Source organism: Bicyclus anynana, chromosome 21 (assembly GCF_947172395.1).
Source record: "Bicyclus anynana chromosome 21, ilBicAnyn1.1, whole genome shotgun sequence".
In the NCBI taxonomy this organism is placed as follows: domain Eukaryota; kingdom Metazoa; phylum Arthropoda; class Insecta; order Lepidoptera; family Nymphalidae; genus Bicyclus; species Bicyclus anynana.
The window spans coordinates 3,276,205-3,296,914 of record NC_069103.1 but is presented as its reverse complement, the minus strand read 5'-3'; the positions used below and the strand labels follow the sequence as shown (position 1 = coordinate 3,296,914).

General features: G+C 33.8%; 3 protein-coding genes across 3 annotated transcripts in view; 1 reads left to right on the top strand and 2 right to left on the bottom strand.

The window, feature by feature from the left end:
* Positions 1–7,186, bottom strand: part of LOC112047208 (zinc finger FYVE domain-containing protein 26 homolog) — a 28,274-nt gene extending 21,088 nt beyond the window's left edge. Inside the window, exons 1-4 of the mRNA XM_024084235.2 lie at positions 7,029–7,186; positions 3,898–3,980; positions 1,572–3,228; positions 1,160–1,278 (exon numbers count right to left, since the gene is read on the bottom strand). Of these exons, the coding sequence (XP_023940003.2) occupies positions 1,160–1,278; positions 1,572–3,228; positions 3,898–3,963 (1,842 nt within the window). The 5' untranslated portion in view covers positions 3,964–3,980; positions 7,029–7,186. The remainder of the gene's footprint in view (positions 1–1,159; positions 1,279–1,571; positions 3,229–3,897; positions 3,981–7,028) is intronic.
* Positions 7,187–7,529: 343 nt separating this feature from the next.
* On the top strand, positions 7,530–12,952 carry LOC112047205 (probable cardiolipin synthase (CMP-forming)). Its single transcript, XM_024084232.2, has 5 exons — positions 7,530–8,058; positions 8,801–8,938; positions 10,632–10,847; positions 11,585–11,680; positions 12,631–12,952. Exons 1-5 carry the CDS (start codon positions 7,651–7,653, stop codon positions 12,781–12,783), a joined length of 1,011 nt encoding a protein of 336 aa, XP_023940000.2. The 5' UTR covers positions 7,530–7,650; the 3' UTR covers positions 12,784–12,952.
* Positions 12,953–14,662: 1,710 nt separating this feature from the next.
* Positions 14,663–20,658, bottom strand: LOC112047204 (transforming acidic coiled-coil-containing protein 3). Its single transcript, XM_024084231.2, has 2 exons — positions 20,354–20,658; positions 14,663–20,251 (listed from the first exon to the last, which is right to left on the bottom strand). The coding sequence occupies exon 2, from the start codon at positions 20,160–20,162 to the stop codon at positions 19,194–19,196; it is 969 nt and encodes a 322-aa protein (XP_023939999.1). The 5' UTR covers positions 20,163–20,251; positions 20,354–20,658; the 3' UTR covers positions 14,663–19,193.
* Between the last annotated feature and the right edge of the window lie 52 nt (positions 20,659–20,710).

The window sequence follows — 20,710 nt, the reverse complement described above, 5'->3', positions numbered from 1 at the left end:
ATAAAATATCTTTGGCTGAAACGACACTCTAAAATATTCTGTCGGCAACATATTTCGCAACAAACCCATCGCCCCAGCAGTCCTGACATCAAACGTCTTAAATCTTAATTGAGATAACCATTAAGGTTAAAATTAAAAATAGATGGTATAGTTGTATATTAATAGTATTTATAGTATAATTTTCGAGAGTAAATATATAAAATGAAGTACCGGTCAAATAAATAAACTAATATATACTCAGAGGCACAATTCTCCGCCCACTTATCTATATCGCAAGTATATTAAAGTGGGCGGATAATTGTGCCTTTGAGTATACTATCACTTTTTAGGATGGTGCTGTTGCTGTCTGTTTTGCAAATTCTTTAAACCAATGCAAACCATAGAGGAGGCGAAGATGTTTCTAGAAGCAAATCCACCGGGAGTTCTTCAAGACAAAAAGGGTGGAACAGTATTTTACGAACCGACAGCCGATGAAACTGAATGTTACGAAAAATTAGGACACCTTATTAGAACCATATAATTAAGTGTATTTTTGTTATTAAATTATTTAGCTTAAATAAAATTTAGTTACCTATACTACAGCTCTACTCGATGTTTACTGTTTACCAATAAATAAATTAAAAATGAGGGTATAAATTACTAGTCATTTCAAACCTAATAATAATTATATTTAACTTGTTCTTAAATTAATGAAAATAAAATCGATTAGAACAATTAGACATAGTTTTAATCGATTTTAATTTGTTGTTATTTTGAATAACATTTTATACACAAACATACATACATATCTATACTTATAATAAATCTGTAGAGGTCAATTCTGTACATGAAATATATTTGAAAAATAACTATCAGGGGGTGGCCAAAAATGCAATCAGTAAATTTTTGTCTGTCTGTATGTTAATTATAGAAACTAAAACTACTCGACGGATTTTAACGAAACTAGGTAAAATTATTCTTCATCCTCCTGAGCAGGTTATAGTATACTTTTTATCACGATACGATCAATAGGATCAGAGCAGTGAAGGGAAATGTTGGGAAACGGGAGAAGTTACTCTATTTTTACAGCGATACTACTGTAAAGGCTGGATTAAAGAGGTCTAAGGGCAGACGATGTCGCAGGCGTCCGCTAGTAAGAAATATAAAAAAAAAAACATACCTCCAAAATCTGATTCGCTTTTGCGAAGTCGTTTTGGTAGAGCGCAAGTGCCACAAGACAATTTGGTTTAGCCAGCATGATCGAGATGAAATCTATCGTGTTCTTCTTTACTGAATATGCTGAAACAAATCATTGTACTTTTACTTTAAACCTTAATATTTTCCTATATAATTTGATACCATGCACCTCCAACTTTTTAGTTATGTGCATTCTAAAAAAATAAATATCACGTGTCTCAAACGGTGAAGGAAAAACATCGTGAGGAAGTCTATTAATTCTCTATGTGTGTGAAGTCTGCCAATCCGCATTGGGCCAGCGTGATGGATTTAAGGCCTAACCCCTCTCATTCTGAGAGGAGCCTCGTGCTCAATAATGAGCCGAATATGGGTTGTTAAATTAGAGATGATCTTACCATCTATAGAAGCGGAAACTGTAGAAGCAAGCATAACATGTCCAACTTCTGGTTTAGGATTAGTGTTACGTCGTTTCATCTTGGGTTTCTTCCTAAACGCTTTGGCTTCTAACTCCCGTTCTTCATCTTCGCTACTATCGTCGACTTCAACATAATCGAGACACAACTTTAGTTGCAGAGGACTTGTGTCAGGAGAAAGAGTTGACACTAACTGCATTTTCCATATTGAATGGTTTACGACATTAACTAGCCTTTTGAAACGGGCAAACATATTCGGATCATTGTATTCTAAATTTTTAACTTCCCCATCTTTTAGGGTTTCCAAACAAAGTTTCAAAGTGTTCAAAATAATCTGTGTTGTTATTGCATTGCACATGAATCCAGTGCTGGTACTGTTAATGTTAGAAGTATTTTTGTTTTGCTTTTTCGAATAAAAATACGAACATTCCGAGTGAGTTCCACATGGAAATTCTTGATTGTGTTCGTGGCAGGAAAAGTATTCATACCTCAGAAATATACAAGAGAATATAGTTTCTATAACTTCAATACAATATTGCAAAGGTTGAATTGATAAGAGTAAACGTTTGATATCGTCCAATGATGTGCTCATTTCTTGCGTGTTATCCATACTGTCGGACGAATTCAATATTGTATCTATAACTTTGGTTATTGCACAGTAACCATTATAGGTCGAAATGTCCCAATTAGTACAGATTTGATCAGAATTTTTCTCACTTTTATTGCTCAATGCTAACAACTCTGTTATAAAGTCGTTATTAGTATTCAACAGCCTCGAAACTTTGTATCGATCTACTTTGGATAGTCTGCAGACCTGTGATATGACTGTCAATGCACTTTGGCTTAAAACTTGACTAAATATAGATGTTGACATTATTTTACAATTGTTCTCCAAACAAAACTTTATTACTGTTAACTCTCGTTTCACTTCTGTCATGTAAAACTGCAGCTGATGATCAGTTGTTGTATATGTGTCGAGAATTGAGAATATGTTTGTTAATTGATTTACTAATGAAGGCAAATCGTATGTTTCAGGGGAATTTGTCAGATCTATTAGCACCATTATAAGTATCTGCTTTGTGAAGTTGTTTATTTCGAATGTAACATTTTTCATATCTTGCAATTGTTGTTTGTAAATTTGAGCTGCTTTCAACAGCCAGTGGGTTTTGTCTTGATAGCAGAGCTCTATCATATACTCAGCTGTTAATTTGAAATGTTTTTGTGACTCATTTTTATGCATCATGTCAGATGCTATGTTTATTAGTTCAGGTTTACTATGGGTGACTAAGCTTATGAGAATTTGTTTTCTATGTTGCCTAAATATGTCGTCAGAGAAATGTTTAAATATTTCATTTATAAACACAGGCTGCAGCTTATCAACCCATTTCAACAATGACAAAACAGTTATCACTCTATCTGGATTGTTGTTGGCTAATTCAGTTTTCAACACATCTAAATACAACAGTTGCAATTTATGTAACTCATCTGTATCAGTTATACATGAGAGCAGAAAATTTAGAACAGTTGATGTTGTTACTGGATTACTTTTTAAATTTTTTGCAAAGAACTCTAATGTCTGGCTAGAGAGTGGATTGATTGCTTTTGATTCCTGTGTCACATTGAATATTTGCAGGATCTCCTGTGAAAGTCACATTGTTTATTAAAATTGGACAAATTTAGCTAGCAGAGAAGGGGAGTGTTTATCGCTTTTCAAGGAATTCTTTAACTCTATATCAATTAGTCATAAGTACAGAGCTATGCTCGGAGATTTTCTCTCTACCACACCATAGACTCAGCACCCACACATTGAATCAATGGAATGCTAAAATATTTGTCTCTTATATTAAGACTTAAATCTTATAAATAAATATCTTATAAATAATCTTATAAATAAAAATAATTAAATAGTTGGTCTTCTGGTTCGTAATTCATTTGATCATTCTAAACAATAAAAATAGCAAATCTTAACGGTCAGTTTATTCTATAAAGTATTTAAGGTAAATATAACTATTATTATTTTATGTGTACTACCAACGCCACAGTTTCACTCACATAATTCCCATTCATGTATGGAGATAAAATATATAGCCAAACATAAAGTGGCATTCAATAAAGTAGGATACAATTTAATGGTGAAAGAATTTTTCAAATCAGTCCAGTAGTCAGAGCATATTCAAAGCAAGCATACAAACAAATAATCAAATCTTGCCTCTTTATAATATTAACTTAATAGTTTATAGTTAAGAAACTTTATAGATAAGAAACTTCATAGCATAGGAAATCAATATCAAAAGTTTGCAGTACTCACCTTAAAAATATCGACAGTAAGCTCGTCCAGCAATCTGAGATTATATTTTAGCTCTTCCTCCTTCATTTTGCTGGTTTTGGAATCTGCAAATGGAAGAATTTTAAAAAGAATATGAAAAAAATGTACACATTAAACAACCAACACCACAAAACCAGATAAGCTGGGTTATTTGACACCTAAGTTGCTATAAGATAATAAAACCACAAAACCTGTTTAACTTTTAAAGGTTTTTAGTTTTTAACCGACTTCCAAAAAGGAGGAGGTTCTACGTTCGGCTGTATGTATGTTTTTTTTTTTTTTTTTTTTTTTTTTTTTTTTTTTTTTTTTATGTATGTCCAGCGATAATTCCGTCATTTGTGGACCGATTTTGAAAATTCTTTTTTTGTTTTGAAGGGTTTTATTCCAGGGTGGTCCCATTTTTTTCATGTCAGGATCTGATGATGGCATCCTGGAGAAATCGAGGGGAACTTTCGAAAATTGTAGGGAAAGCTAGTGCGTTTGTTAGTGTTTCCATAAGGTATTTTAAACCACTACACTATTATGAAGGTCTGGAGTTGGTCTGATGATGGAGCCGAAACACAGACGATGGAACTCGTCAACGATTTACAGCAGGTACCTTTTGTTTGGGCTTGATTTATTTGTATTGATGAGAACTTTCCACCTAGATCGGTTGTGACTGTATTAAGGGTCTGATGATGAAGAAGAATGACAGTTAAGAGAACTCCTCAACGGTTCACAGTAGCTACCTTGTGTTTGGACTTGATAAATTTGTATTGATGAGAACTTTCCACCTAGATGGGTTGTGACTGTATTAGGGGTCTGGTGATGAAGACGAAGGATAGTTAAGGGAACTCCTCAACGGTTCACAGTAGCTACCTTGTGTTTTGACTTGATAATTTTGTATTGATGAGAACTTTCCACCTAGATGGGTTGTGACTGTATTAGGGGTTTGGTGACGAAGATGAAGGAGAGTTAAGGGAACTCCTCGACGATTCACAGTAGCTACCTTGTGTTTGGACTTGATAAATTTTATATTGATGAGAATGTGACTGCATAGGGGGTCTGGTGATGATGACGGAGGACAGTCACCTTTCACGATTTTCTGAATATTCATATTACGTGTGGATAAAGGGGGAGTGAAAGTTTGTATATGAGTTAAGGTAGTATTTTTAAAATTGGGATTGTAGGACTTAGATACTTATCATAAGAAAATAACGTTACAACTAATTGCTTATTAATTTTTGTTCACACTCAGTAGGTGTGCTAACACTAAAAATTAAAAAATAAAAATTTTAATAAAAAAAATTCAACCGACTTCCAACTAAAAAAATAACCTAAACTAAAAAGCAAAAAATAACATCTTACCTATGTGCTACCTTCTGATCAGTTTGAAGGCGGTGCCAATCCAGTGTCATGTTTTAATTAAAGCCATTTCTGAAAGAACCACAGAAATTTTGTAATTTAAAGGGCTTAAATTAAAACATCACTGACTTGGCACCGCCTTCAATCTGATCAGAAGGTAGCACATAGGTAAGATGTTATTTTTTGCTTTTTAGTTTAGGTTATTTTTTTAGTTGGAAGTCGGTTGAATTTTTTTTATTAAAATTTTTACACACACACACACTGATGAGAAATATCTACCTGAGCTTATTTAGAAATTATAAATTCCCGTATTGAGCATAGAATTTATTTAATTTAAGATCTTCTAATTGTAAGCATATAGTTCTAGAGAGACCATCAATATCTTTGGATATGTGATGTTTGTGTGAAATTCTTCTTCTGGTAAAAAGCTTCCATCTTAGATTGCACAATCACATACCATCAGGTGAGATCGTAGTCTAACTGGTATAGAATAAAAGAAAGACTATGTTCTGCTTCAAGGTTAAGTTTATCTCTTTATCAAAATTCATCAAAATTGGTTCATCAGTTTATTCCTGAAAGGTAACATGTACTGTCTTTTGCATTTGTGATATTAGTGTGGATGAATAAAGGCAATTTTGTAGAGTATTTAGATAAAATTGTTTTTAAAAAAAACTGAAAGTCATGAAATTATTAATTACACTCTCAATCAAGTCATCAACATTCTCTTTCAGTGCACTTTCATTTGAGACCCCACTCGAGTATATTTGCAGACATTGAGTTATTTTTCCCCCTTTCACATCTCACAACTTTTAAACAACTCAACCGATTTTCATCAAACATGTCTAAGAACACACACACCTAAGTAACTTTTAATACAAAAAAACTAAATTGAGATCGCTTCATCAGTTTGGGAGCTATGGTGCCACAGACAGACAGACACATCTAACTTATAACACCTCCCTTTTTGCATTGGAGGATAAAAATACTAAATAAAACACAAATTATGAGTCAACCAGGTGGCAAACCAATCAACTATACTATCTTGTTTAATATTTGAATGAATGAATGAATATTTTTTTTTTTCTTTTTTTTTTCATTTATATATACAACAATGATATTAAGATGATATGCAAATCCAGAGATCTGGCACTAGAAATATATAGTTCATCTATAATTTATTTATGATAAGAAATAAATAATAGATAATATTGACAGAGTGACACATTTCAAACAGGTTGCCCAGTTAAATTGCGGCCATACATAGGTATTTTTCATACAAAATCTAGTAAACTATGCACTGGATGAAAGAGAGTAACGTGGTTAAATTAAGCATTAAACAAGCTTTCATTTGACATATTTGATGACTAAATAACGGATGAGTTTATATATTTCTTATGCCTGATCTTGTACTATAACAAAGAAAAATAATTACAAGAGTTAAGAATAACGAATTCGCATAATAAGCCATTATTATGCGAATTCGTTAAGATAATTTAGTCTTAAAAATAAACAATTACAAAATAGGCCGATTCTATGATGGTTTTCTTAGTATCCAAAACGTTTTGTTTTGGATACTAAGAAATCCATATCCAATATATGTTTTTGAACATGTAGCAGTATACAAAGTCGTATAAAGTGGATGTTGTATGTTTTGTATAAAATTAAGAGTCACATAATATTCTTGTAAGTCACACTTACAATATATATACCTATAAGATTATCGTAAATCATAATTATTAGAAAATGATATTAAAATGAAGACTAAATACCTTACACCTGTTGTAATTTATATCATAGTAAAATGAAAAAACATCACAGTATTCGGTAATCGCAAAACATGTAAATTTATTGTTTTTATGTTTAGTTAATAATTATTTCCCATTTCAAGAACAAACACCAACAAAAAGCACAAAAAAACAGAAACATTAATGACAATGACTGATCACAGACGTCAAAGGCTGTCACAATGACAGTTGACATTGACGGTATCGGATTTTTATAGACGCTCTGAATGGGACTGAAATCTAGCTTTTCTAAGCCTAACCAATAACAATCCATTAGCAGAATACCTATTCACAAAAAACATCGGTACCTAAAAATTATGCCGTACTGTGCGTAGTAAAGTAAAGTTATTATCAAAGAAGATATAATATTCTACAAATAAGTAGTGTATGTATTTTTATAAATTACAAAGCTCAAAAGGGCTAGAATGAGCTAGTCGTAAAAAATTAAACGTTTTAAACTTTTTAATTTTAAACAGTCAAAGTCAGCTGTTTTTTTGGTGTTTTTGAGGTTATAATTTTTATTTATGTTTGGCTATGTGAGAACCACTAACATATTTATTATTTACTATTACTATTTGTAAATCTCAACTCAGATAATAGCTTAAACATGAGATTTAGAACGTACAACTTTGTGAAACAAATTCAAACTTTTTGTAACCCAAGAAACCACCAATTTAGTACACTTACGACTCATACTGAATTTGCGCGGCGGCAATTCGTGAAAAGACCTTTAAAACTTACGTCTATAGTTTGTGTATACTCTTCAGACAATAAGAAACATTTGCTTGACATAGATAAGCAGAAAGAGGCATTGCAAGATGTTTTGGAACAGAAAAAGATACAAATTAAAGATACAGAGCAGAGGCTACGTCAAAAGGGCGTGGAGATCGTCCGGGACTTGAAGCAACAAAAAGAGATCACAGGTCAAATACTTAAAGAGAAAAAACAGCATTTAGTGAAGGATATTTTAGAAACAAAAGCTAAAGTTCGAGAGAAATTTGAAGAAGTAGTTGAGGTAAGAGAAGTATTCTTTTATGGTTATACTGTAGTATACTATCACTTGAAGATTAGGTATACCTCAACCTAATCTTCAAGTGATAGTATATGATGTGCTAAACTTTGCTAAGCTTTGTTAAGCTCTGACATTGCAACAAAGCAATTGCAACCAGGCAAAGATTATAACTCAGCTGAGATGTTTTCGTATACTTCATACAGAGCCAGATGCACCATGTTCAGAGCTGCTACACACCTCCCCGGGTTATGCTGGCCACCGGGAGTGTTATGAACGAAGTTATCAAGCTATAATTACATTCCTATCATCTTCTAGCTCACTGGTGGTAGAGCTGCAAATATAAGCTTGCTTTAAGCCATCAAGCATGTCAGCTTGCTTCAAGCTTTTGACAGCCTCTGTGGAGCAGTGACATGCGCTGTGTATTTACAAGACGGAGGTCCTGGGTTCGATCCCTGGCTGGGCAGATTGAAGTTTTCTTAATCAATCCAGGTCTGGCTGGCTCTAGATTTATAAGATTGCCAAAAATACCTTAATTTTCCTTTTTGTTGTATTTCCTAAAGAAAGCACACTACATAGATTAATTTTAAAGCAAAGCCTTATCCAAATCCATTATCTTATTGAAGTTCTCTTAGAATCATACATATTTGAATAATGATAATAATTATCTACAATGCCACTGCTCATAGATTGTCAGCTAATCCAATGAGAATAAAGAAGTTATTAAGTTTTTTTTATCTTGTTTCAGAAAGAAAATGTATTTACCATACCAAACATACTTTGCATGACCAGAATAGCCATGTCTCCTTATTTGGGTTATGTTATACTACAAGACAATTACAACCTAGCTCTAGGATTGTTAGTGTTTGCAGGCATTACAGATGTGGTAAGTTCCGTTAGTTTTTAACCGACTTCAAAAAGGAGGAGGTTCTCAATTCGGTTGGTATTTTTTTTTTTTTTTTTTTTTTTTTATATGTATGTACACCGATTACTCAAAGACGCGTGGACCGATTTCAAAAATTCTTTTTTTGTTTGAAACGGTATAGTCCCCATTTGGTCCCATTGCCATCATGACAAGGTCTGATGATGGAATCCTGGAGAAATTGAGGGGAACTTTCAAAAATTATATGGGTGTCTAGTGTGTTCGTGAACTTTTCCATTTAGTGCCTTTAAGAAATACAAAATTATGAAGGTTTAAAATCGATCTGATGATGGAGTCATAAAACAGACGAGGGAACTCCTTGGCGATTTACAGCAGTTACCTTGTGTTTGGGCTTGATTAATTTGTCTTAATGAGAACTTTCCACATAAATAGGTTGTGACTGTCATTTAGGGGTTTGGTGATGAAGACCAAGGACAATTAAGGGAACTCCTTAACAGTTTACAGTAACTACCTTGTGTTTGGCCTTGATTAATTCGTATTGCTGAGAACTTTCTACCTAGATGACTTGTGTCTGTTATTAGGGGTCTGATGATGAAGACCAAGGTCAATGAAGGGAACCCCTTGACGGTTTACGGTAGCTACCTTGTGCTTGGGCTTGATTAATTTGTATTGCTGAGAATTTTGTACCAAGATGGGTTGTGACTGTCATTAGGGGTCTGATGTATTCGTTTGAGATGAAATTTTACACTAAAAATTGAAAAATAATAAAAAATTTAATAAAAAAAATACAACTGACTTCAAAACCTAAAAACGTACCCACTAAACTAAAAAGCGAAAAATAACATCATAATATGTTCTACCTGCTGATCAGTATGAAGGCGGTGCTTAGCCGGTGTTGTCTTAATTTAAGCCATTTCTGACAGGACCACATGAAACAACATTGTCTGCAAAATCTAAATCTATAAGATATGCTCACATGGCTTGAATTAATACATCACCGGCTTAGCACCGCCTTCATACTGATCAGCAGGTAGAACATATTATGATGTTATTTTTCGCTTTTTAGTTTAGTGGGTACGTTTTTAGGTTTTGAAGTCGGTTGTATTTTTTTTATTAAATTTTTTATATATAAGTAATATATTTAATTACATAATCAACTTGTATGAGTTAAGAAAAAAGTCATGTATTGAGAAATATGAAGAACTTAAAATAAGTAGCTATATACTATGAAGTATATCTAGCTATTGTTAAAGCAGTATAGATTACTCTATTACAATTCACAACTCAGCAAAAAAAAAAAACATACATACAGCCGAACGTAGAACCTCCTCCTTTTTGGAAGTCAGTTAAAAAGAAAATATGTACTAATATTATAAAGCTGAAGAGTTTGTATGTTTGTTTGCTTGAACATGCTAATCTCAGGAACTACTGGTCTGACTTGTGTTAGTAAAAATTCTTTCAGTGTTAGAGAGCCCATTTAGTGCTGAAGGCTATAGGTTATATATTATCCATATACCTACAGGAACAGGAACCACGCGGGTAAAACCGCGCGGTGTCAGCTAGTATTAAATAAGTTTTAGATTTTGCCACATTTTTTGTCTCTAGGGGGGGAAGGGGGGGCAGATGCCCCTCCTGCACCTCATTGATAATGTTCTTGTCAAACATACTTGTATAATATGTTTTTGTTTATTTTCAGCTAGATGGTTGGATTGCCAGAAACTGGAAAGGGCAATCATCAAAGATGGGTTCATTCCTTGACCCAATGGCAGACAAAATCCTCATAGCAACGCTTTTCATTAGCCTCACATGGCAGAACTTGATACCTTTGCCACTAACACTACTGATTGTAGCGCGGGACATTGCATTGGTTGCAGCTGGCTTTGTCATCAGATACATCAGTTTGCCACCGCCTGTACGTTTTCCTTTTATTTATTTGCATGTTTCATATTTAGTTTATACTAGCAACTACAACTTAGCGTGGAATTCAGTTTTTCCCAAATCCCAAAGTAACCTTGGATTTTTCTGGGATAAAAAGTAGCCTATAGGTTGTTCAATAGCCTCCTCTATCTACCAGTGAAAGTCATGTTTAAATCGATTTAGCTGAGACAAACAGGCTGTTAGACAAAAATTAAAAAATTGCTAGATTAGTTTTAGTATTTACGTTTAGTATCGTAACCATCCATTCTTTGCTAATGGTAGGTAGTGGGTATAACCCGCGCGCAATCAGGTGCTATAGCTTTGCAAGTTTGTTGATGACACCTCCATGATATGCGGGCGACGGGGGGAAAGGAATACGCGGGTATTAAGTCGTGCGTGCGGGGCATCGCTACCCCCTTCCGGCCCGCGCAGACCATCGGGGTTACGAACGAATTTGCCAAGCTATAGCAATGGCGTGCACTTTATAGATGCAAAAATGCACTGCCGAAAAAAAAATTCGTTGTACAATTTGTACCCTAGTCAAAAACTCTTTGCACGCCACTGGATACTAAGATGCTACGTTTTGGAACTGAGAAGCTCGCGATTGCGCGTCATACTGGTCGGCAAAGTTAGATAGAATATGACGTAGCGTCCGTAGCGTCTTTGACAAGGTTCCATACCATTCTCATCGGACGCGGGTCATATCTTAATAGTTGTGAATATGTATTACAGAAGACCCTGAGCAGGTACTTCGACGTGACTCACGCGACGGCGCAGCTCGCGCCCACGCTCGTCAGCAAGATCAACACCGCGATACAACTGCTACTGGTAAACAACATACATCTTCTATATATATATAAAAATGAATTGCTGTTCGTTAATCTCGCTAAAAGTCGAAAGACTGCTCTACAGATTTATCTTATCTTGGTCTTGAAATGTTCGTGGAGGTATAGGGAAGGTTTAAAATATGAGAGAAATTAGAAAAATTGCCGGGAAAACTATAAAAACAACCCTTTTCTATTTCTCATACAAACGTTTAAGATTCAAAGGGTAGATGTAGGGTGGGAGTAGGGCTAGGGCTAGCATATGGGTAGGGTAGTATAGGGGTACAGTACAGTGTAGTGTAGGGATAGGGAAGAAATGCACATAAGTCAAAGCGAAGCTTGACCGGGTCCGCTAGTCTTACATAAATGTGAAAGGTCGAATCTCGAATATCAGTTGACATACAAAGATGAAATTTGGGAGGTAGATAGTTAGTAGAGGTCCGCCAAGAATGGATTTTGAAAGAGGACTGGATTAAAGAAATCTAAAGGCGGACGAAATCGCGGGCATCTGCTAGTTTACTATACTTCAGTCCGACTTGATGTGTACTGTTTACCAACAAACAAATTAGAAATGAAGGTAGAAAACGCATGCTATTTCATAACTTATTTATTGTTTGTTTATAACTTGTCATTCAAAATATAGCTTGTAAGAAATGTAAGGTTGTTGGTTAACCAAATAAATGAAATATATATATATTTATATTTATATAAATTAAAATGAATCCATATAACCCTTGGTTGATGATGATGATGATGACGAATCAGTTGTACAAAATGTTCTACGGAGCCCTGACTAATTCATCACGAAATCTCGAAAACCGAATGTACAAAGCTGAAATTTGGCAGGGAGGTAGTTTAGAGTTAGTTATCCACTAAGAACGTATTTTGCGATAGGGCCGGATTAAAGAGGTCTGGCTGGCGTCCACTAGTTCTAATATAAATTTAATTCGGCAGGTAGGCACAACGTTAGCGTCTCCCGTATTCGGCTACGTGGATCACCCAGCGCTGCAAGCTCTGTGCGCGCTCACCGCCGCCTCCACCGTAGTCTCAGCTCTGAGCTACTTAGTTAGTAAAGACACGTATAAAGTGCTGAAGAAAAAGTTATGAGTGATGTGATTACACACACTGGTAACACGCCACGCGGACTGGCGTGTTATAAGTATGTTTGTAGCTTTAAATGAATATCATTGAGTGTGTATTTCCATTGTGTATATAATTGTTGTAATTATAGTAAACGATCTAATAATAAACTGAATCTTCCTTTTATTTAATCTAATCAATCTTTTTTTTTCTTCTTTACAAGTAAACCTTCACCAGACGGTAAATATGATGATGAAATCTGAGATGGAAGCGGCCTAACTTGTTAGGAGGAGGAAGAAAATCCACACCCCTTTCGGTTTCTACACGACATCGTACCGGAACGCTATATCGCTTGGCCGTACGTCTTTATCGGTAGGGTGGTAACTAGACGGCCGAAGCCTCCCACCAGCCAGACTAAGACCAATTAAGAAAACTTCCGGGGATCGAACCCAGGACCTCTGTCATGTAAATTCGTGTATACCACTGCGCCACGGAGGCCGTCTTCGTTCGTAGTCAACCCACATTCGGCTCAGTGTTGAGCTCGAGTCCCCTAACCCCGGGTAAGGCCGTAATCTAATCAATACATATAGGTGAGTAGAATTGATGTCTGTTTGTGATTTGAAGTGCATTGATTAATCAATTATTACACTAATATTATAAAGGCGAAAGTTTGTGTGTAAGTACGTTTGTTCCTCCTTCACGCTGTCGCTACGGAAGCGATTCGGCTGATATTTGAAATGAAAATAGATTTTACTCTGAATTAACACAGGCTACTTCCGGAATTGGTGAAAAACTGAACTCCACGCGCATAGCGGTATAAGTATATATAATAAGTAGCGGGCGTCCGTAGTATGATAATGAATTACGAACTTTTTTCAAATTTTTGTCTCTCTATCTGTCTGTTTGACCGGATTAATCTTTGGAACGGCTGAACCGATTTTAACGGAACTTTCACTGGAAGGTAGAGGTTATGGAGCACATTTTAAGGGAGGCAAGTCGGAGTCATGACACTTGCTCGGGGTGCTTCCTCTGCCAAGAGGTGGTGGTATAATAACTGTCGCTACTACCCATAACGTTGTAATATCGTGGGTATGTTAGACCCACTGTAGAGGCAAATAGACACCAGTGTGCGGTTATGTGAAACGAAATGCTACTTTAGTTACGTTATAAATGGGTCACGGGTAGTAATTTAAGACGAGTCACAAGGGCAAGCTTTAAGAACATATTAATTCGAATCTATGTTTTTATATATGTAAGTTACACGATTACTCGAAGACGCCTGGGCCTGAAGAAATGTTTCTAGCCTAGATCTATATCTAGTATGATTGCAGTCAAAAATGGAAAAATAAAAACAATTCAACCGACTTCAAAAACATGAAACGTAGGTACATACATAGTCGTTTACCTTTTATGATTTTGAAGTAAGTTTTTTTTATTGTATGGCATTTCCAAGTGCAGGGCAGTTTGAGTATGAAGATTAAATGCTACGTTATATTTTATCCCATTTAGTATGTACCTACCTACTTTATCTAAAACAATATTATAGACGAGATTTAATTTATTGTCTGTTTGTGACGACAAACTACTTGATCGATTTCAAAAATTCTTTCACCATTGGATATCTGCATCTTCACCGAGTAACAGGCTATATTTTATCGTCACGACGCCACGCGGTTTCACCTGCGTAGTTCCAATTCACTTAGGAATACAGAGATGAAATATAGCCTATGCTCCCGGGTGTATTGTAGCTTCGCAACAGTGACAGATTTTTCAAATCGCTTTAGTAGTTTCGGATTCAATGCAATCAAACAAACACACAATCAAATATTTTTTCTTTATATTAGTATAGACATACAAGTATGTAGTAGAGTAGACCCTAGATATTTCATAAAATTAAAAGCCATAATTGTATAAAATAGGGGATAATTTTATTTCCTCATTCTATTCACATGAATTAATATGCACATAATGCGTATTATAGATTATTATATTGTTATAAAAAATGATAAAGTACAAAATTATACTTAGACTAAAGGCAGATTCACATTGAGCCACTCACTATCTTCTGCTATATTGACTGACTATATATTTTTTGTAATTATTTGGTTTTGTTTTTATTTGAAGTTGTTTATAATTGACATTTAAAATATGAGATGCTTAAAAATATGGAGTCAAAAACAAAACAAATATGAGGAAGACAATTGCAGCATTCACAGGTTAAATATACAATTAATTTCCTATGTAACCTAACCAAAAACGTAGGTGTCTATTTTTTTAATATATTATACATTTTTATTTGTATTTCAAAAAATAAATAGGCTATAATTATTAATAAAATTACTGTACTGGGTTTGATCTAGACTACCTACTTATTATAATTGTACGGCAGCAACTGACTCAATGTAAATCCATATTAACAAAAAAATCTCAACATTTTTGGGGGGTCTTCATTAACATGAGACGTGGTTGTTTTTCAAAAATACATTTATCTCTATAACATCAATGAGGCTATGACTTTTTCAAATAAATGGGTGGCAAAAAATATTTTTCAAAAAATCACACTTTAAAATAAACAGTGGAATGTTGATTTTAATTAGATGTTACGGTTTGTTAGCCAATCATTAATTGTTTGAATCGGTTAAATAATGGAAAATCTCAAGCATTACTATTAATAAGTCAACCACTTTATTAAGGCTAGTCAGAGAGACAGCTACTATAATTTAAGCAATCCATAACAAAAAAAAATTAACTTGTTTGAAAGTCTTCTGCTAGTTTGATTTGAATTATCTTATTAATAACAATTTAAAAAATGAAAATAGAAAAATATAAAAAAAATTTAAGTGACAAAAATATATAAAATTTAATTAAACCATCCAAAGATAACATATTTGCCTTCCATCTAAAAGTCAATCTAACTGTCTCTAAATTAATAATCAGTGCCATAATATTACAAGCTGTAATACATTTGCGTCGTGAACAAAGTTATCGTTAAACTACTGACTACAATTACATATGGACAGGACATTAGGTATAGTCGGAGAGATGGCGGAAGATTCGTTTATAAACATTTACTTTTATAAAAAAAATAATCTCGAGAATTACATTTAGTTACAAGTAACTTCGATCACTCATACTCATGTTTTATATGAACACTCTATTTGTTTTAGTTTAAGATTCTTTTATAAAGCAAGAAACGTTTAAGACAGTCAAGATTAGACAGATGAAAAGGTTCACACGCACACACACAAGATTACACACATTCGCAAGTCATATTATTATTAATCAACCGCCTTTAAAATATTGTATTTAAAATACATTTTACGTGTAACCGTCATAAATTGTCAAACAAATCTTCATCCATCTCTTAGACTATAACGTATATAATTCACTTAATAACTTTTAAGAACATTTCGTAATGTATTGTTACATTGGACTGGATGGATACTGAGTTTGTTTTATAAAGGCACACACACTATACAACCAAAACAATCTAATAATAAATTTTTAATAGCCTAAACGGGCACGGGACCGATTTACGGACCAATTCGGTCGACTAATTCCACAATAAACCAAGTATTTGTTGTGAAAGTAGATGGAGTTTCGTAAGCTTTAAAAGAAGCGCGCGACTTTTTAATCGTGCGACAAACGCAATGCTTATTTTACGGAATAGCCTACGTGCGTAAAAAACCATTGGGCTCATATCAAAATTAGATTACATATCATGATAATTTTTCCATGGTGTTGTGTAAATTAAGTAACAAAATTATCAATTTAAGATAATATTAATATCGGTTCGATAATATTATATATTATTATCAATCAGAATTTTGTATCTTATTTTTTTGTTATTATCATCTACCCTCGTTTCTATTAACGATTCTATCAGATACCAATTATTGTACTTTTGAAGCTTCTATATGACTTATATGGTCTGATATCGAGTACCTATTTCATACTAAAAGTAGTCCAACAATGTCTGACATATCAACCATTTTATTTTACAACATGAATTTTGAACTTTGAGATCAGTTTTGGATCAACATTATTGTAAAAAGTAATTACAAATGTCAAAAATGTTCATTGCAATCCACATTAAATGTTAATCACATTCACGATTTGATGTCCGAGAATCGGTTCGTACACGCATAGCCTTCGAATTTTTGAAATAAGTTTGAAAATTTTTTGTACATATTATCTTACTGAGATGGAGATTCTATGAAATAGGAACAGAATTTTAGAATATATATTTGTCTACTTTAGGCCCTTTGTGATTGTGTTCTGGCTATGGTGTGTAGTGAGTTAACCAAGCGGTATTTAATTACTAATTTTCACTAAATATTAATACACATTTTTAAAATCTATTTTGAGTTCATAATCTCATAAGCAAAGCATAATAACTTCGGAAAATTAGCTTTAAAGACTAGATTGATAATAAACAAGCAAAGTTTTGGGCCGGGAATACATTTAACTAAGTGCACATATAGAATAAAAGTGACCACAAAGAACTTCAAATCCGTGCCATAGACTCCTACACATTTCCGTAAAAAAAATGTCACTTATATTTTATATGTGGCATATAACCTTGAAATACTTCAACTTAAAATTATAGTAACACAAAATAAAAATAAATCATATTAATAAGGTTAATAATAAAATAGAAAGCACAAAATAACAACTACTCTTACACTATAATATTATCAATTACTTATTATTTTATACATTAATACAAAATATTTTAATTCAATGACATATATGGCAGCTAGGGTTGTTACAGTTTAAAAACTTTTAAGTTTCACAAAATTCAGGACTGTGGTAAAAATTAAATTATACAGGATGTTATTTTGACAGTGATCAGCATACTAGTACATAAGTTTAAAAATACAATGTATGATAGGATTACAGTTTTATTACCAAATATTAACTATTTTTACTATTGAATGTAAAAATAGTAAATATTTAATAAACCTTTGAATTGCAATTTTAGAAACCTTTCAATGTTTTTTCAGAATTTTAAAATAATTAATAATTCGATGTGCAACTGTCCTCTGCCAAAATAACATATCCAAACGAATACAGACCTGAAAATTGTCCCATAGCGTTAAGACATGATTGCACTATGCTAGAATGCATTTATTTTTGATGTGCTTCAATGAATTACCATAAACTAAACGTTCCATTGTTTCATTAAAATGCTTCAATTAAGCCAGTCTATTTCTGGCCTTACATATCTCTGAATGCTTCGCACCACCGTTTCTGGGAGCACATTCTAAAATAAATCTTTGGAAAAGAATCTGCTACAATACTTATACAAGAAAAAGATTTCAGTCACTTTAGTAAACTAAATTAATGAGAATATAAAAAGCTTTGGGTTCCTTCACATTATATTTACATAACTCAAGTCTTTATAACAAAAGTGTGACAATCACAAAGCACTAAGTTGACTGGTCTACAAAGTAATGCAGAGTTGTCAAAATAGAGTTAGTATAAGGCCTCATTCGCACAAGTATTTTTAACAGATGTTAAAAAAGCGTTCAAATACAATGAATGCATACTCAAGTATATGTTCACACAACAGCATTTTTAATTGGAAATAGACCATGAATTAAATTAAATATGTTAATAAAACCGCCAATGCTGGGTTTTAACATATCGCTTTTTTAACTCTCATGCAAATGAGGACTAAGAGAATTTATGTCCAAATCCATAACTCTTTGTGATAATGGTGCAAATGTTTGTACAATAACTTATAAACTTCATTGCTAAACAGCTGTACAAGTAATGCAACTACACATTTGAAACATAAAACTACCTTTCTGTCTATTTTTGCTTAGAGATGATTCTATGATACCAACAACAATGTGAAAGAACCAATAGATTATTGCAAAGCACCAAGTGACTTTATTGCTGTATGAATTATGACACCAAACACAAAATACATGCAAATAAAAATATTACAAGAATCATTTGAATGTTTCAACCCAAAATACTTATTTATACTTTAATAGATTTCTTTTAATAAGCCTTGATCTAAATAAAGAACAAAAAATATATACTTTTTATTCACATAATATTGTTGTAGGCTCATTCAGTCTATTCTTATTTTGCTTGTGTAGTAATCAAAATGTCATATGATAAAAACTTAAATTACTAAATAAACTTTATTTTTAGATGTGTACAAAAATAAAATAAAAAAATTACTCACTGATTGCACAATCTATAAATAATAATTAACATACATTGCTTATGTATTTTATTTATGAAATGGTAACAGCTTCGCTTGCTTCAATTTGCTTGTTATTTATAATCATTAAAAACATTAGAGTCTGTGATTATTTATTTATTAATGTACTCTAATGTTGTTTTTCATAAATCTATGTGTTAGTTAGTTAAATGAAAATGATTATGAATATAGTCAATATGAGTAACCATCTAATTAATTAACCCACTTTGTTTATCAACTCATCACAGATGGCTGTGAGCTCCTCGTTATCTTTGATTTTCTGCGCCAAAGATTCCTGTAGCGATGAGGCATGTACTTCACTCTTTTTAAGCATTGCATTCAATTTAAGGATTTCGGCTTGATGAGACTTTTTCACAGAGTCCAGTTCTGTGTTAGCTTTATTCAGCTGTTGCATTGCATGTTGCCTTAAAGTCTCGTATCTTGCTTCCAACTTTTGTATTGCATCGTTATTTTCTTCGACAGTTCGTTTCAACATTTCTTCATTCCCTTTGTACCCTTGAATAATCACTTTACACCTTTCGTATTTAGTGTGAACATCGTTGAACGCATGCTCCATGGACGCCAAATGTGCTGCAGCCTCATCACGTTCTCGTAGCAGAGTGGAGCGTTCCTCTGCCCACCTCTTAGCCTCTGTTTCTCTTTCCCCTATGAGTGAGGATATGGTGCGCTCGTACTCCTCCATAACAACACTCATCTGTTTATTATTCCGAACTTTCTCAGCCACACGATGTGACAGTACTTTCTCCTTTTCTGCATATTCATCATTTTGTTCAGTTAGCTTCTTTATTTTAGTCTCGCAATCCTCTAATCGCTCTCGCAAGTCTCTGTTGAGATCTCTCAAGCTTTGGGCTTCTTCTTCTTGTGCAGTCAACATTTCTTTTACAGCGCGCAACTGTTCCAGCGTGTGTGGATCCATGTCTGAAGACCTTGTTATCACAGGAGGGGGCGGAGGGACGCTTGCACCGAGGCTGAGAAGTCTGTCGATGGTTGCTATGGCAGGGGACACACTGTTGACCTTCACAGGTGTAACTTTACTAGTAACAGGTTGACTTCTGTTCACGGCGGGAGTGACTACCTGAGTTGGCTTCTCTGTGTGGCCACTATTGCTTGGTTGCACAGACAGTTGTTGGATAGAGTTAACTATATTCTGCTCTGTACCTGACATGGTACTTTCCACGATCTACGCGAAATATTTAACTGCACTCTCTCGGATATATTCTATACTTGGCGAACTTTTGCTGCGGACATTGTCTCCTAAAACCATATAAAGAAATAAGAATTGCATTTCCAAGGACAATGACGTTATTAAAGATGAATCACAAAACTAATTTTAATCAAATAGGCTGTTTGAATTACCTTGTAATTAATGTAACACATCACAAAGTTCGCCTACTCTCATAGAAATAATCAAATTACAAAAATATTGTAAACATCCCACGCATGGAATTACGAATTAAACAATATCACTTGGGGTTTTGGGTTAGAGAAGCACGACACTACACAGGTATCACAAAATAGTTTTATAAAATCGATGACAAATTGCATGCCCTAATTAAGCACTCCTTTGCAATTTTAACTAAATACGGTAATAAATTTAAGATTTTCGCTAAAATCTAAATGGTCGACGGGAGGATGACATCAGAATCTTTTGCACAGATAATATTTTTTTTACCTATTTGTCACCGTACCATGGAGTAAAAACAAATCATAGAC

What these genes read in the sequence shown, in the direction of transcription:
- LOC112047205 (XM_024084232.2), top strand. Translation starts at nt 7,651, where the DNA reads ATGAGATTTAGAACGTACAACTTTGTGAAACAAATTCAAACTTTTTGT. An exon ending in TTGCAGGCATTACAGATGTG is followed by an intron (nt 8,939 to 10,631) that starts GTAAGTTCCGTT and finishes GTTTATTTTCAG; the next exon opens with CTAGATGGTTGGATTGCCAG. An exon ending in CCGCGATACAACTGCTACTG is followed by an intron (nt 11,681 to 12,630) that starts GTAAACAACATA and finishes TTAATTCGGCAG; the next exon opens with GTAGGCACAACGTTAGCGTC.
- LOC112047204 (XM_024084231.2), bottom strand. Translation starts at nt 20,162, where the DNA reads ATGTCAGGTACAGAGCAGAATATAGTTAACTCTATCCAACAACTGTCT.